Here is a 25548-nt window from a genome sequence, read left to right on the forward strand (position 1 = left end):
CATGATGAAACAGTGCTTCGCTACATTACTCGAAGGGTATTGTAATTGAAAGGTTGGAAGTATATGAAAACCATTGTGATAGAATGACAAAAGATATGGCAAAAAGCGTCTCATGAGAAAGGTAAAGAGTAACCGTGTGTGAATTTACATACATATCAGTGGTTCCCAAACCTGTCCTGGGGGACCCCTAGCCAGTCAGGTTTTCAAGATATCTCTAATGAATATGCATGAGAGAGATTTGCATACCTGTCACTTCCATTATATACAAATCTCTCTCATGCATGTTCATTAGGGATATCTTGAAAACCTGACTGGCTGGGGGTCCCCCAGGACAGGTTTGGGAACCACTGATATAAAGTGTTATGGGTTATGCATTATACTCAATGTTAATAACTTTGAGCTATGAGGCAAATTTTAGTCTGTTTAGGGCAGGGGTGGGCAGACTTTTTGACTCGTGGGCCACAATGGGTTCTTAAATTTGTCAAAGGGGCCAGGCAATCGGTGGGGGGGGGGAGGGAAGGGGGTTTGATACGCTGCAGAATGATGATGGAAAGAGAAAGGGCTAAGGCAGAAAGAAACCCCCTTCCCACAAAGGTCAAACTGCTGTCTCTGGTTTCTGCTTTCATCATCTTTTCACTCTCTTCCTTCCAGCGTCTGTCCTGTCTCTTCAATCCAGCATCTGCCCCTTCCAACCACTGTCTGCTCTCTCCCCCTTCCAGAAAAGAGTGACACGATTGATAAAAGGTATGGAAAACCTTACATATGCTGAAAGATTAGAGAAACTGCGGCTCTTTTCCCTGGAAAAAAGGAGACTTAGAGGGGACATGATAAGAGACTTACAAGATCATGAAGGGCATAGAGAAAGTGGAGAGGGATAGATTCTTCAAACTTTCAAAAACTACAAGAACGAGAGGGCATTCGGAAAAGTTAAGAGGGGACAGATTCAGAACCAATGCTAGGAAGTTCTTCTTTACCCAGAGGATGGTGGACACCTGGAATGCGCTTCCGGAGGGTGTGATAGGACAGAAAGCACAGTTACTTACCGTAACAGGTGTTATCCAGGGACAGCAGGCATATATTCTCACATGTGGGTGACGTCATCTACGGAGCCCCAGCGCGGACAGCTTTTCAAGCAAACTTGATCGAAGTTTCAAGTTTGCTACACTGCACCACGCATGTGCATGCCTTCTTGCCCACTAGAGGGCGCATCCCCACCTCATGGTCCTCAGTTCCATAACCAGCAAAGAAGCCATACCCAGGGAGGAGGGCGGGTTGTGAGAATATATGCCTGCTGTCCCTGGATAACACCTGTTACGGTAAGTAACTGTGCTTTATCCCAGGACAAGCAGGCATGATATTCTCACATGTGGGTGACCTCCAAGCCAACCAAAAAAGGGCAGGTAGGAGGATGGCAATTTAGGAAAACAGGTTACGTAACACCGACTGGCCAAACCGGCCGTCGCTTCTGGACAAAGTGTCCAGACAGTAGTGGGAGGTGAATGTATGAACCGAAGACCAAGTGGCAGCTTTACATATATCCTCCACAGGAGTAGACCGGAGGAAAGCAACAGAAGCTGCCATAGCCCTGACCTTATGCCCCGTGACTCGACCATGGAGCGTGAGACCAGCCTGAGCATAGCAAAAAGAAATACAAGCAGCCAACCAGTTGGACAAGGTGCGCTTGGAAACAGGATGTCCCAACCGATTAGGATCAAAGGACAAAAACAATTGAGGAACCTTCCGGTGAGACTTGGTACGTTGGAGATAAATAGCCAACGCCCTCTTACAGTCAAGCGTGTGAAGCGCCGCCTCTCCAGGATGAGAGTGGGGCTTCGGGAAGAACACCGGAAGAACAATAGACTGATTGAGGTGGAAATCAGACACAACCTTAGGTAGAAATTTAGGATGGGTGCGAAGAACCACCTTGTCATGATGGAACACAGTAAAGGGCGGGTCCGCAACCAAAGCCTGAAGCTCACTAATCCGACGAGCCGACGTGAGCGCAAGTAAAAAGACCACCTTCCAAGTGAGAAACTTAAGAAGAGATTTATCAATCGGCTTAAAAGGAGGTTTCATCAGCTGAGCCAAGACCACATTAAGATCCCAAACCACAGGAGGAGGTTTCAGAGGAGGATTAACATTAACTAAACCCCTCATGAAACGAACCACCAGAGGATGAAGAGAGAGAGAACGTCCCTCTAGATGCCGATGGAAAGCAGCAATAGCACTGAGATGTACCCGGATGGAAGTCGTCTTCAGCCCAGACTTGGACAAATGCAACAAATATTCCAGAACCGAGGACACCGGAACGAAACTCGGATCCAGATGATGCGAGGCACACCAGGATGAAAATCTGGTCCACTTCTGGGAATAACAAAGCCGAGTCGAGGCCTTGTGCGAGGCTTCCAACACCTCCCTGACCACCGAAGTCAGGGGGAAAGGAACCAAGCCGTCAGATGTAATGATTGAAGATTGGGATGCAACAGCGAACCCCGACTCTGAGACAGCAGAGAGGGAAACACAGGCAGAAGTAGAGGCTCCCTGGTACTGAGTTGAAGAAGCAGGGAGAACCAGTGCTGACGAGGCCAACGAGGCGCAATGAGAATCATAGTGGCTCTGGATGACTTGAGGTGAACCAATGTCCTCAAGATCAGAGGTAAAGGAGGAAACGCATAAAGGAATCTTCCTTCCCAGTCGAGAAGGAAGGCGTCTGCCTCGAGACGGTCCTGGGAGTAAATCCGTGAACAATAGAGGGGCAGTTTGCGAGTCTCCGGGGAGGCAAACAGAACCACCTGAGGAGTCCCCCAGCGGTGGAAGACCTCGTGCAGGACTCGGGAGTTCAGCGACCACTCGTGCGGCTGGAGAAGACGACCGAGTTTGTCGGCCAGGCAATTCTTCTCTCCCTGAATGTAAACCGCCCGCAGGAAGATGTTCTGGGAGGTCGCCCATTCCCAAAGGCGCAAAACTTCCCTGCACAGGGACCAAGAGCCCGTCACCCCTTGCTTGTTGACATAATACATTGGCACTTGGTTGTCCGTCCGTACCAGGACCACCTGATTGCGCAGCAAATGACCGAACGCTCGAGCTGCCAGAAAAATGGCACGAAGCTCCAACACATTGATGTGACAAAGACGGTCCTCCGCCAACCATAGCGCTTGAGTCCGCAGACCGTCGAGGTGAGCTCCCCACGCGTACTCCGAAGAGTCCGTGGTCAGGACCTTGCGATGTGGAGGGACGAGAAAGAGCAAACCCCCGGAAAGATTGGAAGAGTTGGTCCACCAACGGAGCGATAGTCTCAAGGAAGGAGTTACAGGAAGGGAGAGCGGGTCTCGATCTTGACGCCACTGGGAGGCCAAGGTCCATTGAGGGAGTCTCAGATGCAATCGGGCAAACGGCGTGACATGAACTGTCGAAGCCATGTGGCCGAGCAGAATCATCAGCCTGTGTGCAGAAACGGAGCGCTGCCGCAAAATCTGACGGGCCGGGCAAAGCAGAACCTCCAGTCTCGACGAGGGAAGGAACGCACGAAGGCGAACTGTGTCCAGCACGGCCCCAATAAACTGAAGGGATTGAGCCGGGCACAGCTGCGATTTGGGAAAATTCACCTCAAACCCCAGACGCTGAAGAAAAATGATAGTCTGTCGGGTCGCTGAGATAACCCCCTCCCGGGACGAAGCCTTGATCAGCCAATCGTCCAGGTAGGGGAAGACCTGCAGCCCCTGGGATCTCAGGGCAGCCGCGACCACCACCATACACTTTGTGAAAACCCGAGGAGACGAGGCCAGCCCGAAGGGAAGACGTGATACTGGAGGTGCAACTCCCCCACCTGGAACCGTAAGAACTTGCGGAAGGCGGGATGCACCGGAACATGGAGTATATGCTTCCTTCAGGTCCAGGGAGCACATCCAGTCCCCCGAGTCTAACAGAGGGTACAGGACTGGGAGGGACAACATACGGAACTTCTCCCGGACAAGAAACTTGTTGAGCCCTCGGAGGTCCAGAATTGGGCGTAAGTCCCCTATTTTCTTCGGGACCAAAAAGTACCGGGAGTAAAACCCCCGTCCCCTTTGGTTCGGGGGAACAGGCTCCACCGCCCGAAGGCTCAACAAGGACTTGGCTTCCGACAGAAGAAGAGGAAGCTGGTCTCGACAGCCAAGAGAAGCCCCCGGCGGATGTTCCGGCGGATTGGCTAAGAAGTTTAGTGAGTAACCTTCGGAGATGACCCGGAGCACCCAAGCGTCCAACATGATCTCGGCCCAGGCTGGAAGAAATGCCTGCAATCGGCCCCCGATAGGAAGGGGGTCCTTCGACAGTGCGGAGGGGGCCCGCCCCCAACCGCGCATCACGTCAAAAAGACGGAGCGGGCTTAGACGCTCCTTGCGCCTGAGGCTTTGGTTGGGACGCTCTGCCCTGCTGCGGGTGACGCCGGGGCGGAGGCCTCGAGAAGGCCGGCGTCGACTTCTGCGGGTACCGCCGCGGAGTAGGTCTAAACGGCTTCTGCGGCGGAGCCCGGGGTTTAGGACGGACCAATGAGGCAATAGAGCGCTCATGTTCGGACAAGCGTTTGGTCGCCGCCTCCAAGAACTCATCGAACAACTCGGAGCCAACACAGGGGAGATTGGCCAGACGTTCTTGCAAGTTCGGGTCCATGTCCAAAGTACGAAGCCATGCGAGACGGCGCATCGCCACCGCAAAAGCGGATACGCGAGAGGCCAACTCAAAGGCATCGTAAACTGCGTGAAAAAGGTAGAGACGCAGCTGAGATAAATTGGCCATAAAGGCTCCAAAATCCTCCTTATGGGAATCCGGCATGACCCCATAATACCTGGGCAACGCCTTCACCATCTGCCTTAAATAGGATGAGAAGGTGAATGCGTAATTAAGGACCCTAGCAGCCATCACGGATTTGGAATAGAGGCGACGACCAAACTTGTCCAGGGTTCGCCCCTCCCGCCCGGGGGGAACCGCAGCAGAGACCCGAGAAGGCTGGGACTTCTTCAACGCCGACTCCACCATAGAGAGTTGCGCGGGGACAGAAATCCCACCCGTCCCCACCCGTCCCCGCCAAAATCCCACCCATCCCCACCCGTCCCCGTGAGGAATCCCTCCGTCCCCACCCGTCCCCGTGAGGAATCCCTCCGTCCCCACCCGTCCCCGCGAGGAATCCCCTCCGTCCCCACCCGTCCCCGTGAGGAATCCCCTCCGTCCCCACCCGTCCCCGCGAGGAATCCCCTCCGTCACCATCCTTCCCTATAAACTTCAGAAATAGTTATTTTATTTAATTATGCTACTGAATTAAAGGCTCTGGTAGAGACCCATTTACAAATAAGCAAAGAGACTATTAATTTGGAAATATTAATTGGGAAGAATACATACTTTGTAAATGGGTTTCTACCAGAACCTCTAATGTAAATATAAAATATAAATACTCAGCTGATGAGAACCCACAAACTGTCAGCTGAGGACTTCCTTTGCAGTTGGCCTGGGGTCCCTTTTGCCAAGCTTGGCAGGCAGCAGTAGCGTCCCTGAGTCACAGATGCTGGCACCTCAGTGGCTCATGGATGCTGCCAGCAACTGCTGCGCTTGGTGGAGGGGAGTTCTGACCATCTCTAGAGGAGGTCCTCTGCTGGCGGTGCTTGGGGATCCCCACCAGTCACAGCAAGGGCCAACAAGTACTTCAACACTGTAGAAATAAAACCAGAAATGCATTTCCTTTTCTTTTGAACACAAAACAAAGATATCTGCCATATACATTTCCCAAGGCAGATGACTCTATGCAATGTCACCTCGGTAACAAAATACAAAAATAGACAAATACACCCCCTCCCTTTTTACTAAACCACAATAGTAGGTTTTAGCACAGGGAGTTACGCTGAATGCCTCGCGCTGCTCTCAATGCTCATAGGCTCCCTGCGCTAAAAAACAATATTGCGGTTTAGTAAAAGGGAGCCATAGTGCAAAATATAGACAGCAGATATAAATTCTCAAAACAGACACATTTTGATCACTAAATTGAAAATAAAATCATTTTTCCTATCTTTGCTGTTTGGTGATTTCATGAGTCTCTGGTTGCACTTTCTTCTTCTGACTGTGCATCCAATCTTTCTTCCTTTCTTTCAGCCTCCTGTATGTTTCCTCTCCTCCAGACCTCATTCTCTCCCCCAACTTTTTCTTTCTGTCTCCCTGTTCCCCCTTCTTTCTGTCTCTCTGTCTGCCCCCTTTCTTTCTTTCTCCGTGCCCTCCCCCAAGCCACTCGGTTTGCTGCCACCGCCATCGGGGAATAGTCCCCAAGCCACCGCTGTCCCAAGCTTTCCCTGCAGAAGCGTCGCGCTGACCAGCATTCCGCTCCCTGACGTCAATTCTGACGTAGGAGAGGAAGTTCCGGGCCAACAAGGCATTTCTCCTCATTCCATCCAGCCTGAGCCCCATCTCTCCTTGATCCAGCATTTCCCTTCTGTGTCTGTCAGAATTACCATTCCACCTATTTTCCAGCATCACCCTTCTTTGTGTCCATCTCACCTATATCCGTATCTCACCACTTTTTCAGAATCTTCATTTGTCTCTGTCCTTGTCTTTACCCCATATTCACCATTTGCCCTTTCAATGTCTTTATCTCCCCCCCCCCACACACACTTTTTCAGCATTACTTCTATGTCTCTATTTCACCTCCTCTTCATGTCCCCTCTGTATCTCTATCCTTATTCAGAAGGTCCTGCTTACCCTTTCTCTTCTTTGTGTCACTATCTCCATTTTCAGCTTTCCCCCCTTTTCCATTGTTAATGCACCCTGTAGCCAGAATCTTTCCACCCTCCCTCCACTCCGGCCCAGCCCAGTATGAAATATTTCCTTTTGTTTCTCTCCCCTCTCTCTTCTCCTCCCTCACCCACGAGTCCTGCATCTGGCCCTCTCCCTTCTACCTGCACCTGGCAACACCCCCCTGCTCCGCGGCTCTCTTAAGCAACTCGTCAGCAGCGGTGATCAAGACAAGCTGCCGACATCGAGGCCTTCCCTCTACGAGTCCCACCTTTGTGGAAAAAGGAAGTTGAAACAAGCGGGACTCGCAGAGGGTAGGCCCCGACGCCAGAAGCTTGTGTCGATCGTTGTTGCCGAAGAGAGCCGCAGGTAGAAGGGAGAGGGAGATAGGAAGGCTGTAGAAGCTCCGGAGCATGACACCGAACCCGGCCAGGATGATTTCTTTTTCAGGCTGCTGCTGCCGCTGCCGCTGCCATCCCCCACCCGAAATGACAAAAAACAGCCTAATGCCCGCGTCGGGAAATAGCCATGCTGAGCAGTGAGCTCAGCACGTACACAGATGAAAGCCTTGCTTGCTGATTGGTCCGGCGGCACGGTGGGGCGGGGCCGCCGGACCAATCAGCAAGCAAGGCTTTCATCTGTGTACGTGCTGAGCTCACTGCTCAACATGGCTATTTCCCGACCCGACGCCAGACTTGCATCGCCAGACTTGCATCGCCAGAATTTAGGTAGGTTGTTTTCATCCCCGTGGGAGTCCCGTGGGCAAGGGGGCGTCCCCGTGGGAGTCCCGTGGGTCAGGGGGGCATCCCCGTGGGAGTCCCGTGGGCCAGGGGGCGTCCCCGTGGGAGTCCCGTGGGCCAGGGGGGGAACCCGCGGGATCCCCGCGGGACCCGCGGGATCCCCGCGATCCCCGTTCCCGTGCAGACCTCTACTCCACCAGCAACGACTGGTGGGACAACTGCGCCCTATCGAAGCCCTTACAAGGGACTGTTCCATCTTAGATGGAACTGCTGTGACTGTAAGAGGGGAGTCCAAGTTCCTCAGGAAGGTCTGGTGTAGAACCTTGTTAAGAGGCAGCCGGGGAGTCTCTCTGGGAGGAGAGGGCAAATCCTGCTCCTCCAGAAATTCCTTCGTGTATTGCGACCCTGACGCCAGATCAAGGTCCAAAGCCCTCCCCATATCCAGCACAAATCGTGAAAAGGAGGAGGGCTTCGAAGGCGGCGAGGGAGAACGAGAAGCCCTCGTCGCCAAGAAAGAAGGGGAAGCCTCACGAGAATAACGAGGTTCCTTCCCCGTGCCCGAACCCGAACTCCAAGAGGCCGCACCAAGCGACCTCGACGGGGTTGGGGACCGGCCATGCCCCGAGGAACCCCTTCGGGAGGTCCCCGGGGTATGGGGAACTGAGGCACGCCCCCTCCGTCTTGGCGAAGAGTCCCTCGAGTACCCAACCTCGGAGGAACGGAGAAGCCTCGGATTATCGAGGCGAAGCTCGGAGACCCGAAGGGTCTCGGCCCCGGTCGGCGAGGAGCGACCGCGTCGTCGGGGAGAGACCCGTTGACGTTTGGGCTTCCTCGACCGACGCTTCGCCCGAGGCCGACCCGAGGGCGAGAAGCCCCGGGAGGATCTCGATGAGGAGGAAGAGGAGGAGATCCTCCGAACCCTCCGCACCTTGTCCCGAGGCCGCACGCTCCGCTCAGGCTGGTCAGCCGAGGTCGAGGGCAAGGCCGGGGCCGAGGCCGAAGCCGTCCCGGGGGCCGAAGTCGAGGGCACCGAGACCGAGGCCGCCGCCGCCGCCAAGGGCGGCTGGAGGTGCGCGAGGGCACCGGACAGCTCCGAGGTAATGAGCGCACGGAATAAGTCCTGAAAGGCCGGCACCGCCATCATGGCAGGTAGATCCGGGGCCGGCGGGTGCTCCCTCGAGGGCGACCTCGGTCTCGAGTATTCCCGTGGGGCACCCGACTTCGACGCTCGGGGCGGGGCCGAGGACGACCCACCCGCCCCCGTCGATGATCCTGAGGATGGCTTCTTCGAGGCTGGAAGAGAAGAAGTAAGTGAGGACTTACCCTTCTTCGACTTCGGGGTCGAGGAGACCGGCTTCGACGAAGCGGGCTGTCAGGGTGAGGTCGAGGAAGACGAGGCCGAGGTCAAGGAAGCCGAGGCCGACGTCGAGGCCTTCCCCGCCCCGGCGTCCACCGCAAAGAGCTCCGCCATACGAGCGCGACGGCGGCGGAGGGCCCTGGTTTGAAAAGTAGAGCACCGAGTACAGGAGTCGGTCTGGTGCTCAGGGCCCAGACAAAGTAAGCACCACCGGTGAGGATCAGTGATCGAAAGGAGACGATCGCACCGGGTGCACTTTTTAAAACCCATCAAGGGACGGGACATGGACACGAAACCCGGCCGGGAACGAGCGAGGTCCCGCGGCCGCGGCTCCCACTGAACTGAGGACCACGAGGTGGGGATGCGCCCTCTAGTGGGCAAGAAGGCATGCACATGCGTGGTGCAGTGTAGCAAACTTGAAACTTCAATCAAGTTTGCTTGAAAAGCTGTCCGCGCTGGGGCTCCGTAGATGACGTCACCCACATGTGAGAATATCATGCCTGCTTGTCCTGGGATAATACAGTATTGGGGTTCAAGAAGGGATTAGACAATTTCCTTTTTTTAAAAAATTCTTTATTCATTTTTAAGCTTTCATCAAGGGTACAAAATTCATATTAACAATATTAAATAGACCACTTGAACATCTTATCAGTATACTTTATAAACATAAAAGCAACCTTCCCCCCACCCTCCCTCTAAGCCCATTATTAATTGTAAGATCATAAACCCTCCAATAGAAACCCTCCCCCTCCCAACACTAAGTGGTGTATAATTAATAGAAAAATAGCATTTAATCATGACAAAAAGATGTTAATGGCTCCCATATTTTTATAAAATTTTTATAATTTCCATTCAGTGATCTTTCCATTCTATATAGGTGACAACGAATTCCACCAGAAATTAAAATTAAGTCTACTGTGGTCTTTCCAATTATTAGTAATATGTTGGATGGCAACTCCTGTCATGATCAATAAAAGTTTATTGTTACATGATGATATCTGACTCTTTTTTCTCATAGACATTCCAAATATCACAGTATCATAAGGTAACGCTATATGATTTTCCAATAAACAATTTATTTGATCCCAGATTGAATTCCAAAAGGCTAAGATATGGGGACAGTAATACAAAAGATGATCCAAAGTCCCTACATCAAGATTACAATGCCAGCATCTATTAGATAAGGAACTATTTAATTTTTGTAATCTAACTGGGGTCCAAAAAGCTCTATGTAAAAGAAAAAACCAAGTTTGCCTCATAGATGCCGACATTGTACATTTTATTCTCCAAGACCAAATTTGTGGCCATTGAGATGCTGAAATCTGATGCTTAATCTCAATGCTCCAAATATCCCTAAGACCATTTTTAGGCTTTTTTTTAACCAGATCACTAATAGTTTTATACCACTGCGTGGCCTGGTGACCGAAAAAGTCCGCCTGAAAACATAAAAATTCTATACTGTATTGGGTAGTAAGAGTTTTCCATTCAGGGAACCCTGCCTGAATGGCCTGCTTCAATTGCAACCAACAAAAACATTGTGATTTATGAAGCCCAAATTTATGTTGCAATTGTGTAAAATCAAGCAGTTTACCATTAGAAATAACATCATTCAAAGTTCATATTCCTGCAATTATCCAATGCTTCCAGACGACCTTGAATCCGCCAATTTTAATCTTGGAGTTTAGCCATATGGTTTGATTTGATTTGTTAATAGGAATAGCTGTTAAGTTACTGACAAATCATAAGGTTTTCCAAGTATCCATTAAAATTCTTAGAAAATTTCCTGATGGAAAAGGGGGTAGAAGGGTATAGATAGAGGATTACCATACAGGTCCTGGACCTGATGGACCGCCGCGTGAGCAGACTGCTGGGCATGATGAAGCTCTGGTCTGACCCAGCAGAGGCACTGCTTATGTTCTTATGTATCTGCCTTCTTTCAATGCCCCTCTCCCCTTTTCATCCAGCCTGCGCCCTCCTCTCTCCTTTTTAGATGATTCATTCCAGCTTCACTGCTCTCTCCTACACCAGATATAGCATCTTTGTCCCTCTCTCCTTATTTATCTGCTGACTCCCTCCCCAGCATCAATCTCTCTACTTTCTCATTCATGTCTCTCCCCTTTACCTCATCTGATCTCTCCATTCCACCCTGACCCCTTCCCCTCCTCTAATCTCCCTGCCAGCTGTTTCCTTCCTTTTTTCCTCCTTCCCTGTCCAGCAGTAACCCTCTTCCCCCTATCCAACAGTAACTCTCTTCCCTTCCCATCCTCCCTTCCCAGCAGCATCTCTTCTTCTCCCTCTCTCCCTCCAAGTCCAGTAGCAGCTCTTCCTTTATTTTCCTTAGTCCACACTTTTTTCTAAACAGAAAACATGTCATTCTCTGATACAATTGTATGAGTAAGGGATAGGGACAAATTCTGTCCCCATGTCATTCTCTGACACAAACAACTGCATGACTATTTTTTCTATATACAGTATATATTTGGTATTTCAGTTAGGGACGATTCTGCTCCAAGAGCAAAGCACACATATTTCACAAAAATCTCATGCCTATTAAGAACAGTAATGGATTGCCTGCACTGAAAGCCTTCAGAATCACCCATCTACAATAATTATCTTCTCACAGTTTCATGCACACAACCCTCGGCAATCTGAGCAGCATTTAATGATTAATTAAATCACGGAGAACAGCAAACAGAATTCCAGACTCATACCACGCATATCTAACCATTTCTACCTGGACCAGTATTTCACGAACTGGTATATAAACTTAAGGTTTAGTTTAATTTCATATTTGAAGTATTAAAATATGGGGATTTTTTTTTTTTTACAGGACACGCTTATTACATCTGAGAAATACTTTGCAAACACGCCATATTCACCTGCTATCAAATTAATGGAATAAGAAATCCATGCGGGCTTTTTCTCTTCCTACCATACACAAGAAGGGAAGGAGAAGGTGGCGGGAACAGGAAAGCGAGCAGGGATGCGAGTGCCAAGTGGTGGGTTTGAGGAGGCAGGGCGTGAGAGCACGCAAGGGCGCAAATGTTGATCTGGAAGAGCTCGTGCAAGTGAGCGTTTCGGAGAGAACCAATGAGAAGGTCAAAACAAGGACGGGACTACCAACGCACGCTTTATTGAAAAGGCCTACAAATATAAAATCCCTCCCTCTTCTGGCGTATCCAAACAACAGGAAGCATTGCTGACTTCAGGAAGGGGAGAGGAGGCAAAAATAAATAAATAAACTTGGAAGAATCAGGCATTTCAGCTAGTGATTAGACAGGCCAGATTAAAAAACTAAATAGGCCGGATATGGCTCTCGGGCCGTAGTTTGCCCATGTCTGGTTTAGGGAATAATGAATAATAAAACATGATATGAACTGAATTTGTAAAGGACATACAAAATGAGATAATGAGATGAATTAACTACCTACATTTCATATATGTAGAAAAGATAAAAACATAAAATTCCTTAAAAGACAGATTTATGCACAATAAATTACTAAGTGAAATGATGACAGGCTCAATTGATGATCAATTCATGGTGGCTTTATTCAGTACCCTTAGGTTTGCATTGCACAAGGCTTTTTCCTAGTAAAATATCAATCAAGGAGGTTTATGCCAATGATTTAATTTTACCCTGTGATAGTCTCCAATTTTTCATTAACTATATTGTTTAATGGTGGAGGAGGGGCTCTCGGGCTTTTTCCTACCTCGAGGTGATTTTTTCAAGGTAAAGCCAATAAACATGCTGGACCTGGGTATTTTGAATAACCCCATGAATATTTAATTGTGCTTAAGGGGCTCTATGCGTCTCTCTTGGAATGTATGTTTGCTGTGCTGTAAGAGTTTGAGAGTGTTGGTATTTATTTATCAATTGATGATGATGAAACAGAAGAAATAAAATGACAGTAATGAATTAGCATGAAACAATAATACATACATATAGACCCAATAACATCGATCCCAAGCTATAATTGCTAATTTTTATCAATCAATTATACAAAACTAGGAGATTTGAAATATGAAATATAAAATAAATCACTAAAATGTTTCACACACAATTGATATGAAATAAAAGAAATAAAATAACAGTAATAAACATGCATCAGCCAATTGCAAATATAAGACATTAAACCATGAATACAGTATACAAAAATGATAAAACAAGATTTCCTGAAAAAACAAATTTATGCACAATAAATTCTAATTGAAGTAATGACAAGCTCAATAAGTGAAATGACAGTAATGGAGGAGTGTGTGGCGCAGTGGTTGGATCTACAGCCTCAGCACCCTGGGGTTGTGGGTTCAAACCCCGCGCTGCTCCTTGTGACCCTGGGTAAGTCACTCAGTCCTCCATAGCCCCAGGTACGCTAGAGAGATTGTGAGCCCACCGGGACAGATAGGGAAAATGCTTGAGTACCTGATTGTAAAAACCACTTAGATAACCTTGATAAGTGGTATATCAAATCCTAATAAACTTGAAACTTGATACTTGATAATGAATTTGCTTCAAACAATAAAGCACAGTTACTTACCGTAACAGGTGTTATCCAAGGACAGCAGGCAGATATTATTAACTGATGGGTGACGGCACCGACGGAGCCACGGTACGGACAATTTTAAAGTGATTGCACTCTAAGAACTTAGAAAGTTCTAGTTAGGCCGCACCGCGCATACGCGAGTGCCTTCCCGCCCGACGGAGGCGTGCGGTCCCTAGTTAAGATAAGCCAGCTAAGAAGCCAACCCGGGGAGGTGGGTGGGACGTAAGATTATCTGCCTGCTGTCCCTGGATAACACCTGTTACGGTAAGTAACTGTGCTTTATCCCAGGACAAGCAGGCAGCATATTCTTAACTGATGGGTGACCTCCAAGCTAACAAAAAGAGGGATGGAGGGAAGGTTGTCCATTAGGAAAATAAATTTTGTAAAACAGATTGGCCTAAGTGTCCATCCCGTCTGGAGAATGCATCCAGACAATAATGAGATGTGAAAGTATGAACTGAGGACAAAAGTAGCAGCCTTGCAGATTTCCTCAATAGGAGTTGATCTGAGGAAAGCTACAGATGCTGCCATAGCTCTAACCTTATGGGCCGTGACAGAACCTTCCAGTGGTAGTCTGGTTTGAGCATAACAGAACGAAATGCAAGCAGCAAGCCAATTGGATAACGTACGTTTAGAAACAGGATGTCCCAACTTATTTGGATCAAAGGACAGAAAAAGTTGGGTAGACGATCTGTGAGGCTTAGTGCGCTCTAAATAGTAAGCCAAAGCACGCTCACAGTCCAAAGTATGCAAAGCCTGTTCTCCAGGATGAGAATGAGGTTTCGGGAAGAATACAGGCAGGACAATGGACTGGTTAAGATGAAAATCAGATACAACCTTATGGAGAAACTTTGGATGTGTACGCAGAACCACCTTGTCATGGTGAAAGACTGTGAAAGGTGGATCTGCAACTAGTGCATGCAACTCACTGACCCTCCTGGCAGAGGTGAGAGCAATAAGGAAGACCACTTTCCAAGTGAGAAATTTGAAATGAGCTGTGGCCAATGGTTCAAAAGGAGGCTTCATTAGGCGGAAAGAACCACATTAAGATCCCAGACCACAGGAGGGGGCTTGAGAGATGGTTTCACATTGAAAAGTCCCCGCATGAATTTGGAAACCAAAGGATGAGCAGTAAGAGGTTTTCCGTGAACTGGCTCATGAAAAGCAGTAATGGCATTGAGGTGGACTCTGATAGAAGTAGATTTGAGACCAGAGTTAGACAAAGAAAGGAGATAATCCAACACTAGTTCCACTGCTAGTGAAGTTGGATCATGATGATGCAGAAGGCACCAGGAAGAAAAACGGGTCCACTTCTGTTGATAGCATTGAAGAGTTGCCGGCTTCCTGGAAGCATCAAGAATAGAGCGGACAGGCTGAGAAAGAAGTGAATGAGCCGAGGTCAGCTCGAGAGATACCAAGCTGTCAGGTGCTGAGTAAGTACAGAAGGAAACAGTGGAAGAAGTATGGGCTCTCTGGAGCTGAGTTGAAGTAGAAGGGAGAACTAATGTTGCCTGGGCCACCGTGGAGCGATGAGAATCATGGTGGCATGCACTGTTCCCTCTAAGCTGAGCAGGAGTCCTCCACCCACAGTCTCACCAATAGAGGGTGCTGTTTTACTGTCACATTTTTCAATTGTGAGGGACAGGCAAGTTCTGCAGGACTCCAGGGAACATACCTGTCCTTAGCGACTGAAAATATTCCACCCCCTAGTGGTAGCAATGCAGCTGGAGGACACCTGCTCAGCTTAGAGGGAACACTCCCTCTGGAGCTTGAATAAGGTCCGCAACATGAGAGGCAGAAGAGGAAATGCGTAAAGGAAGAGATTGGTCCAATCCAGGATAAACGCATCCGGTGCCAGACGATGAGGGGAGTAGAGTCTGGAGCAAAATTGGGGCAGCTGATGATTGTGAGGAGCTGCAAAAAGGTCCACCTGAGGAGTGCCCCATTGATCGAAAATGGATTGGAGAGTCAGGGGATTGAGAGTCCATTCGTGTGGTTGGAGAATTCTGCTGAGATTGTCTGCCAAGGAATTCTGCTCTCCCTGAATGTAGACCGCTTTCAGAAATAAATGACGAGCTGTCGCCCAAGACCAAATCTTTTGGGCCTCCTGACATAACAGGCGAGAGCCCATCCCACCTTGTTTGTTGATGTAGTACATTGCAACTTGATTGTCTGTGCAAATTAGTAGAACTTGAAGAAAGAGGAGATGTTGGAAAGCCTTGAGGACATAAAATATCGCTCAGAGTTCCAGGAAATTGATGTGATGTTTCTTTTCCTGGGCAGTCCAAAGACCCTGAGTTTGAAATTCATTCAAGTGAGCTCCCCAGGCATAGGGGGACGCGTCTGTGGTGATGACCAGATGATGATGAGGCAGATGGAACAGAAGGCCTCTGGAGAGATTGTAAGATTTCAACCACCATTGCAGAGACTATCGAAGAGACGATGTTACAAATATGTGTCGTGAAGAAGGATCCGTCGCCTGGGACCATTGAGTGGCTAAGGTCCATTGAGGCGTGCGCAGGTGAAGACGTACGAAGGAGGTGACATGAACTGTCGAGGCCATGTGACCCAAGAGTATCATCATGTGTTGTGCAGAGATGGAAGACTGTGGAAGCACCTGCTAACAGAGATGAAGAAGAGTCTGAAGGTGGTTGGATGGAAGAAAAGCCCTCATGAGAACAGTGTCCAGGATCGCTCCAATGAACTGAAGCCGCTGAGTGGGGATGAGATGTGACTTGGGCAGATTGATCTTGAAACCCAGAATTTGAAGAAATAGGATGGTGTGGTTGGTGGCCTGAAGGACCTCTTGAGACGAAGGAGCCTTGATTAACCAGTCGTCCAGGTAGGGGAAGACTTGGAGATGGTGAGTGCGTAGAAAAGCGGCCCTCACAATGAAACACTTTGTGAAGACCCTGGGAGAGGAGGCCAGACCGAAGGGTAACACTTTGTACTGGTAATGACAGTGATTTATCATGAAGCGGAGATACTGTCTGGAGGCTAGATTGACTGGGATGTGAGTGTAGGCCTCCTTGAGATCAAGGGAGCATAGCCAGTCATCCTGATTGAGAAGAGGATAAAGTGTGGCTAGAGAAAGCATTTTGAACTTTTCTTTGACCAAGCATTTGTTGAGATCCCGGAGATCTAATATGGGTCTGAGGTCCCCGGTTTTTTTGGGGACCAGAAAATAACGGGAGTAAAATCCCTGTCCCTTCTGATCTGGAGGAACTTCCTCGATGGCATTCAGAAGAAGGAGGGATTGTACCTCCTGAAGGAGGAGAGCGGACTGAGATGTGTTCAAAGCAGACTCTTTTGGAGGACTTTGGCTGGGAAGAGTCTGAAAGTTGAGAGAATAGCCGTGGCGAATGATGTTTAGAACCCACTGGTCTGTAGTGATGAGCTCCCAACGACTGAGGAAAGCAGAAAGACATCCTCCTATGGGTTGAGGCAGAAGGGAAGATGATGGAAGACTGGCTAGGCCCTGGAAAATGAAGTCAAAAGGGTTGAGTTGACTTCGGTTGTACAGCAGGTTTCACTTGCTGCTGCTGCGGAGCACGAGGTTGTTGGCGTTGCTGCTGACGTTGACGCCTAGGCTGCTGAGGAGCAGATGGTAAGGGTCTAGCAGAGTAGCGGCGCTAATAAGAAGATTGTGGGCGAAAGGGCCGTGCAGGTGGAGGCTTCTTTTTGTTCTTGAGAAAAGTGTCCCAGCGAGTCTCATGTGCCAACAATTTCTGTGTGGTAGACTCGAGAAAGTTACCAAATAACTCATCTCCAAGGCAAGGAGCATTGGCTAGGCAATCCTGGTGATTGATGTCAAGCTCTGAAACCCTAAGCCAAGCGAGATGGCGCATAGTCACAGCCATCACAGTAGCCCTCGAGGTGAGTTCAAAGGTGTCTTAGATTGAACGGACCATAAATTTTCTAAGCTGTAATAGGCTGGAAGTGTATTGGTGGAAAGAAGGTAGTTTCCATTCAGGCAAGTACTTCTCAAAGGAAGCCAGTTGTTGAATAAGGTGTTTCAAATAGAAGGAAAAATGAAATGCATAATTACCTGATCGATTGGCAAACATAGCATTTTGGTACAAACGCTTGCCAAACTTATCCATGGCCTTCCCCTCTCTGCTAGGAGGGACAGAAGCATAGACACTAGTGCCCGCAGGCTTTTTTAGGGTGGACTCAACTAACAAAGATTCATACGGTAGTTGGGGTTTGTCAAAACCTGGAATGGGAATGACTTTGTATAAGGTATCCAACTTGTGAGGAGCACCAAGGATTGTTAATGGTGTCTCAAGATTTTTGTAAAAAGTCTCCCTCAAAATGTCATGAAGTGGCAATTTAAGGAATTCCTTTGGAGGCTGATCAAAGTCCAAAGCTTCAAGAAATGCCTTAGATTTATTGGATTCAGCCTCCAAAGGAATAGAGAGACTCACACATCTCCTTTAAAAAGGAGGTAAAGGAGGAATGTTCTGGCCTAGAAGGTTCCCACAGAGAAGGATCCTCTTCAACCGAAGAAACCTCATCCTCAGAGAGTAAGGGCTCTTCAGAATTGTCCCACAGATCAGGATCTCGGACCTGTGAAATACGACCCCGGGAGTCCGGTGTCGAAGGTTCAGTGTGTCGGGTCTTGCGTACCGACTAGAGAGCTGCACGGGAACGGGGATGACGGGAATCCCGCGGGACCCGCGGGGATCCCGCGGGTTCCCCCTTTGGGTCACGGGGATCCCGTGGGGACGCCCCCTAGGGTCGCGGGGATCCCGTGGGGACGCCTCCGAGGGTCGCGGGGTTCCTGCGGGGTTGGATCGCAGCGGGGTTGGTCGAGCCGCGAGGGTAGTCTCCTTCTCCTTACCTGCCCTGTCGCAGCACACAGCCGAACGGAAATCTTCCCGATGTCAGCGCTGACGTCGGAGGGAGGGCTTAAGCAAAGCCCTCCCTTCCTCCGACGTCAGCGCTGACATCAGGAAGACTTCCAGTCGGCTGTGTGCTGCAGGGCAGGTAGGGAGAAGGCAATGGCGAACGAAAGAGGGGGGAGGGGGCGGTCCGCCCCGAAGAATGTGCACAGCCGGTCAGGTCCCCCGATCGACCGACAACAGGCCCGGCCGACAAATCTCCCTGTCCTGTAGCCGCAAATCTAAATTACCTCTTACAGCAGCTTCACTACTCCAGCTGCTGTAAGAAGGTAATTTAGATTCGCGGCTACAGGACAGGGAGATTTGTCCGACCGGGCCTGTTCTGTTGTCGGTCGGGTGCAAAAGCGCCACAAAGGTGGAGGCAGGGAGGGAGGAAAGGTGGAGTGGAGAAGAAAAGACGCTTAAGGGGGGAGAAGGCCGCTGAAAGTACTGGGGAAGATAAAGGGGTGGAAAAGAACGCTGAAAGGACATGGGGTAAACGGGAGATGAGGGGGGGAAGGACCCTGAAAGCACTGGGGAAGACAAAGGGGTGGAGAATGCCACTGAAAGGACATGGGGAAAACAGGGGTGGAGAAGGCCGCTTAAAGGACATGGGGAAAACGGGAGGAAGGGGAGGGAAGGACCCTGAAAGCACTGGGGAAGACAAAGGGGTGGAGAATGCCACTGAAAGGACATGGGGAAGGCAGAGAGGGGAGAAGGATGCTGCCTGACAGGACATGGGGAAGATGGTGGGGGAGAAGGACACTGAAAGGAAATGGGGAAGAGGGAATGGGAAGAAGACGCTGGCAGGGAAGAAGACAGAGGTGCCAGACTATGGGGGGAGCGGAGGGAAAAAGATGGGTGCCAGACCAATTTGGGAGGGGGGAGAAAGGGAGAGGCACAGTAACAGAGCAAATGGAAGACACAGAGTGAAGAGAGGCAGTGGATGGAAGGAATTGAATGAGAACATGAAGAAAGCAGAAACCAGGCAATAAAGGTAGGAAAAAAATTATTATTATTTTTTTTTTTGCTTAAGGATAAAGTAGTATATTAGTTGTATTGATAAAAATTTATAAACATTAGAGGCTCTGGTAGAAACCCGTTTACAAAGTATGTATTCTTCCCAATTAATATTTCCAAATTAATAAAGTCTTTTTGCTTATTTTTAAATGGGTTTCTACCAGAGCCTTTAATTCAGTAGCATAATTAAATGAAATAACTATTTCTGTAGTTTATAGGGACAGGTGGGGATGTAGGGGATTCCTCGTGGGGACGGGCGGGGACGGAGGGGATTCCTCGCGGGGACGGGTGGGGACGGAGGGATTCCTCGCGGGGACGGGTGGGAGTCCTCACGGGGACGGGTGGGGACGGGTGGGACTTTGGCGGGGACGGGTGGGGACGGGTGGGATTTCTGTCCCCGCGCAACTCTCTAGTACCGACTTCAAGGAGGCAGCACCAGGAGACGTTAAAGGCTGTTGATGCCGGGACTGATCGGACATAAGTGAGGGCTCAGTTGTTTGAACAGCCCGATGAAGACCTCTCGGTTCCACAGACAGCACCAGCATGGAAGCCGAAGAGGCAGAGTGGACTGGTACCGACAAAGTGGAAGCCGATAGTAGCGGCTGTTCCACGGTCGGTACAGGCGGCTCAGACCGGACCGGAACTGGAAGGGTCGGTGCCAACAGAGCAGGAAGGAGCTGCTGCAATTGCTCTTTCAGTTGGACTTGAAGGACAGCTGCAATACGGTCATCCAAGGAAGGCACCGGTATCGCTTTCTTTTTCTGCGGTGCCGCTCGACGCTCAGAGGATGAGGAGGCCGAGGAGGATGCACTCACTTCTATAGGGGTGGAGCGTTTACGGGGGCGCCTCAAGGTCGGCAGGACTGGACTCTCTGCCACAGCGACTGGAGGACGCTCCAGGGAGGAAGGCTTCTTAGCCGCCTTACCTGTAGGGTGCGACGCCGCAGCGGTATCGCGTGATGTCGAGGAAGTAGGAGCCAGTTGAGAAACTGTCGACGCCGGAGTCGATGTTGATGGATCAGTCATTTCGGCACCGAAAAGTAGTTTCTGTTGAAGCTGCCTGTTTTTCAAAGTGCGCTTCTATAAAGTAGCACAACGGGTGCAGGTAGAAGCCCTGTGATCCGGACCCAAGCACTGCAGACACCAATTGTGCGGGTTGGTCAGTGAAATGGGGCGCGTGCACCATTGGCACTTTTTGAATCCTGGCTGAGGGGGCATGAAGTTGAACACGGCCTCTGCCAAATCGAAAGCGGAGGCTTCGATGATGACAACAGGCCCGCCGGGGCGAACCCAAGAAAAGAAAATTGTTTTTTTTTTTTTAGAGAGAAAAAACAAAGTGAAAAAGAAAAAAGAGAAACTCTTAGAAGAAAATTTACACGAGCGGGAAGGCAGGCGAAAAATATTTTAACGAACGTTGAAAAAACGCGTCTTCTTAGCTCCGCAGAAACTAAGAAACTGGGGACCGCGCGCCTCCGTCGGGCGGGAAGGTACTCGCGCATGCGCGATGCGGCCTAACTAGAACTTTCTAAGTTCTTAGAGAGCAATCACTCTAAAATTGTCCGTACCGGGGCTCCGTCGGTGCCGTCACCCATCAGTTAAGAATATGCTGCCTGCTTGTCCTGGGATAACATAAGATATAAAACCAGTCTATAAAATATGCATGTCTCAATTAATAATGGAACATAATATAAATAAAATAACGTAAAAAATAAAAAAAATGTAATGACAAATTAGATAATCAACATTTTAAAAAGACAGACTTATGGCATGATTAATTACTAAACATCAAAATTTGTGCATTTTGATGAGATGTTATGCATGACAATGAAATCTACAGATGACATGGGGTAAACCTATAATAGAAAGCACAGTTACTTACCGTAACAGGTGTTATCAAGGGACAGCAGGCAGCTATTCTCACATGTGGGTGATGTCATCCACTGAACCCGGATGTGGACAGCCTCGTAAGCAGATTTGATTGTAGAAAACTGAGAAGCCAGCCCGGGACAAGAGCCATGCAGAGGGGAGAAAACAAAATGACGATCCATAAGGCCCCACTAGACCAAACCGACAACGGTAAAGAAGAAAAAATAAAGTATAAGTGGGTTTTTCAAAAACATGTTTTGTAACCGTATCAATGAAAGAAAAGAAGAAACTGAGAAAAAGTCAGTAAACTGCGAGAGCGTGAAGGCAGTGAAATAAAAAATTTCAACAGCCATTGAAACGCAACTTCTTAGCTCCACGGAAACTAAGAAACTGAGGGACCGCGCACCTACGTCGGGCAGGAAGGCACTCACACATGCGCGGTGCGTGTCAAGAACTTTTTCAAGTTCTTGAAGTGTCCGTACCGGGGCTCCGTCGGTGCCGTCACCCATCAGTGAGAATATGCTGCCTGCTTGTCCTGGGATAATAAAACTTTTTTTTTTAAACACAATAACTAAAAGAAAAACGCAGCAACCTGGTAATAAGTAAAATAAAACACGAGCTGCAACGAGAGAAGGCACGAAGCGAACTAAGTTCAGCACAGAGCGTCACAGACGGACTTCTCGGCTCCATGGAAAACTGAGAACTGAGGAGATGCACCCTGTGCTGGGCGGGAAGGCACTCGCGTATGTGCGATGCAGCAGACTTGAAACTTTCTGAGTTTTCTACAAGCAAGTCTGCTTGCGAGGCTGTCCGCATCCAGGATCCGTGGATGACGTCACCCACATATGAGAATAGGCTGCTTGCTTGTCCTGGGATAACTATAGTTTTGAAATGCTACCAAATTAGTTCCTGATCGTTGTAATGATATATATTTTAATAATAATAATTTATTTTTTTGTATACCGCCATACCCAGGGAGTTCTAGGCGGTTCACAACAAATAGATGAATTACATACAGTGCGATTGAACAAGGAAGAACATAACAAGGCAATCGAAAGGTCAAAACTTGTTTACATTGACAATTTAGGTGAGGTGAAGGGCTAATACAGAGCATATACAGTATGTACTGTAAGAGAATACAATTGGATTTAAGAGAAGGGGGAAAAAAGCATATTAGATGAGAAGGGGGGGAGCAACAATCTTGGAAGGGTAACAAGATTAGAACATTATAATGAGATTTGTTTCTGATAAAAGGGATCAATGATAAGGTAATATATGTATTTAAAAAAAAGTGTCAACCTCTTTTGGGTAACGCTGTAAAATTCCAGCCATTTCTAGTCTTCTGCACTGTTGCTGTCCTGCTATACTATTGTTGTCCAGATCTTGCATGAGTCTGAAAAAGGCTAACTCATTAAATAAAACTTCTGAAATCTCAACAAGAAGATCTTCTCCACAATCTTTCAGTTTTCTGCCAGCAAATTTTGCAAGAGAATCCTGTTGAAAAAATATCAAGAAGTTCTTAGACTGTGAAAATGTGTTAAATTTGAAATGAATACTGTGTTTCCCCCAAAATAACCTACCCTGAAAATAAGCTCTAGCATCATTTTCAGGGTAGGTCTTAACATTTAAGCCCTACCTCAAAAATAAGCCCTAGTCCTGGGATTCACCGGCAACTCTTCAACCTGATCCCCCCACCTGCCTTGCAGCCAAACCCCTTCTGATCCTCTATTCTTCCGACCCGCTGACCGCGAGCGAGCCCTACCTTCATCTGAAGCAGTGTTGGGCCAGCAGCACTCTAAACAGGCTGCTTGGTCTTGCCCATCAGGGATTTCACTCTGCCGTGTTACTGATGATGTCATCAGTAATGCAGCAGAGTGAAATCCCTGACGGACAAGGCCAAGCAGCCTGTTTAGAGTGCTGCTGGCCCGACGCTGCTTCGGTTGAGGGTAGGGCTCGCTCGCGGTCAGCGGGAAGGGAAGGATGGAGGGTCACTAGGGGTTCAGCTGCGCAGTAGGGTACTCAAGGGTTCTGCTGCACAGGGAGATGAGAGGGAGGAGGAAAGAAGCTGCACATGTGGGGGAGAGAAAGAAAGAGGAAGAATTGGGATGAAGGAGAGGAGGGAAAATATGATCATGTGCATACCCCGAAAATAAGACTTAGTGCCTTTTTTGGGCCCCAAATGAATATAAGACACTGTCTTATTTTCAGGGAAACATGGGTACTTAAAGCAAAAGCTAGTGTGCATGCATTGCTGAACTTGTTTGATATTTAAAAAAAAAAAATTACCACCCCACAAAAAACAAATTGGTCCAGTGACTATGAAAAATAATCCTAATATTAATTTAGCTAGAACTATGCGGAAGCATAAACTTCTAATTCTGCATAGATAAGAATTCAGTTATATGGTACATATATTACGGAATATAATGTATAATTGTGGACATAAAATTCTCCAGTTGGGTTTGAATGGTAGAGCAGGGCTCAGAACTAATATTAGTGGGAACAACTCATGTGATTAGAGCACTTTTAAGTACTATAGACTTAATAGAGAATGTTTACGCTCTAGAACACAGGTGTCCTCGAGGGCCGCAATCCAATCGGGTATTCAGGATTTCCCCAATGAATACGCATTTAATACATATAATATAACTAGCCAGGCTTTCTACTTAAATACACTATATTTATTAAATAATTCAAATCACAGTAACATTTTACATATTAAACAAAATGAATGAATCCATCTTGCATTTCCAATTAAAATCTGTGTAATCCATCTGGACAACTTCCTGGTGGAAGAAAACCTGGAGCTTTTACTCAGTTCATTCCAGGACCTCTTGTGTTTTTTTAATAAAGTCAACCTGTGTCTGTGTGTTTTATTGCATTTCTCCAATGTTCTAATAAGCGTTTGCTGGTTCTTAGACAAAGATGATAAAATGTCTTCTTATTCCAATTCAGACTATCCAGCCAGCCCGACGTAGCACCATGTTTCACTATTACAGCGTCATCAGGAGCTGAAGCTGTGACAGGTTTTCAACTTCATTACTTCTTCAATTCATCATAGAATAGCAACTGCACAGGTTCATAAGCCCACACTCCCCTCAGAGAGGATCCCAAAAGCTTTTTGCTATTCTATGATGAATTGAAGAAGTAATGAAGTTGAAAACCTGTCACGGCTTCAATTCCTGATGATGCTGTAATAATGAAATGTGGTGCTACGTCGGACTGGCTGGATACAGTCTGAATTGGAATAAAAAGGCATTTTATCATCTTTGTCTAAGAACCAGCAAATGCTTATTAGAACATTGGAGAAATGCAATAAAACACACAAACTATGAGGTGAAACAGGTTGACTTTATTAAAAAACACAAAAGAGGTCCTGGAATGAACTGAGTACAAGCTCCAGGTTTTCTTCCACAAGGCAGTTGTCCAGGTGGATAACACAGATTTTAATTGGAAATGCAAGATGGATTCATTCATTTTGTTTAATATGTAAAATGTTACTATGATTTGAATTATTTAATATATATAGTGTATTTAAGTATAAAGCATGTCTAGTTATATTATAAATATTAAATACTTTTTGGGATAGGTAGTTGTTTAATTGTACCCTGATTTGTAGTGTTGGAATACCAATGAATATGCATAAGATCTATTAGCATACAATGAAAGCAGTGCAAGCAAACAGATCTCATGCATATTTATTGGGGAAATCCTCAAAACCCGAATGGATTGCGGCACTCGAGAACCGACTTTGATACCCCTGCTCTAGAAAGTAAGAAACGGCTTACTTCCATAATCATGTGCCTTATTAGAGATATATAAATAAATGTTATCAAGCAGTATTATACAAGATAACAATTTAAACTGGCCAGTCACTTTTACATTTACTACCATAATGTACAATGAAATTTATTTCAAATCTCCCAGGAAATGACCTTGTTCCATGACTGATGTCTACAACAATGGGTTAATAATACTATGGGGCTTTTTTGCTACACTTGGGGCTCCTTTTACTAAGCTGCGCTAGCAGTTTTAATGTGTGCTACAGATTAGCGCGCGCTAACCCCATGCCAAAAACTAATGCCAGCTCAATGGTGGCATTAGTGTTTAGCACGTGCGCTAAAACCGCTAGCGCAGCTTAGTAAAAGGAGCCCTTGATCTTAGCTAAAAGGCCAAGAAGCTATGAAGGACCTATTTACTAAGACAAAAATATCACTCCAAAACAAAAACACCACACAAGCCAGCTTATTACTTAAACGAAAGAAAAGCCTCAGACAAATGGAGAGGTGTACCCACACTCTTCCACCAAAGTATCATAGGCAAAAAACTTTCACACAAGTTTAAAGTTAGCAGGTGGGAGCAAAAAAATAGCCGAGAATGATTAATGGT

At 47.7% G+C, this 25548-nt stretch overlaps 1 protein-coding gene across 15 annotated transcripts in view; it reads right to left on the bottom strand.

Annotated features, from left to right (window-relative positions):
* Window positions 1–25548, bottom strand: part of PCM1 (pericentriolar material 1) — an 869560-nt gene that overhangs the window by 162519 nt on the left and 681493 nt on the right. For all 15 annotated transcript variants that reach the window (XM_033944006.1, XM_033944000.1, XM_033944047.1 and 12 more), the window contains one exon: window positions 22459–22653. In XM_033944006.1, the coding sequence (XP_033799897.1) occupies window positions 22459–22653 (195 nt within the window). The remainder of the gene's footprint in view (window positions 1–22458; window positions 22654–25548) is intronic.

The sequence above is a fragment of the Geotrypetes seraphini genome, chromosome 1 (genome assembly GCF_902459505.1).
Source record: "Geotrypetes seraphini chromosome 1, aGeoSer1.1, whole genome shotgun sequence".
NCBI classification, from domain to species: Eukaryota; Metazoa; Chordata; class Amphibia; order Gymnophiona; family Dermophiidae; genus Geotrypetes; species Geotrypetes seraphini.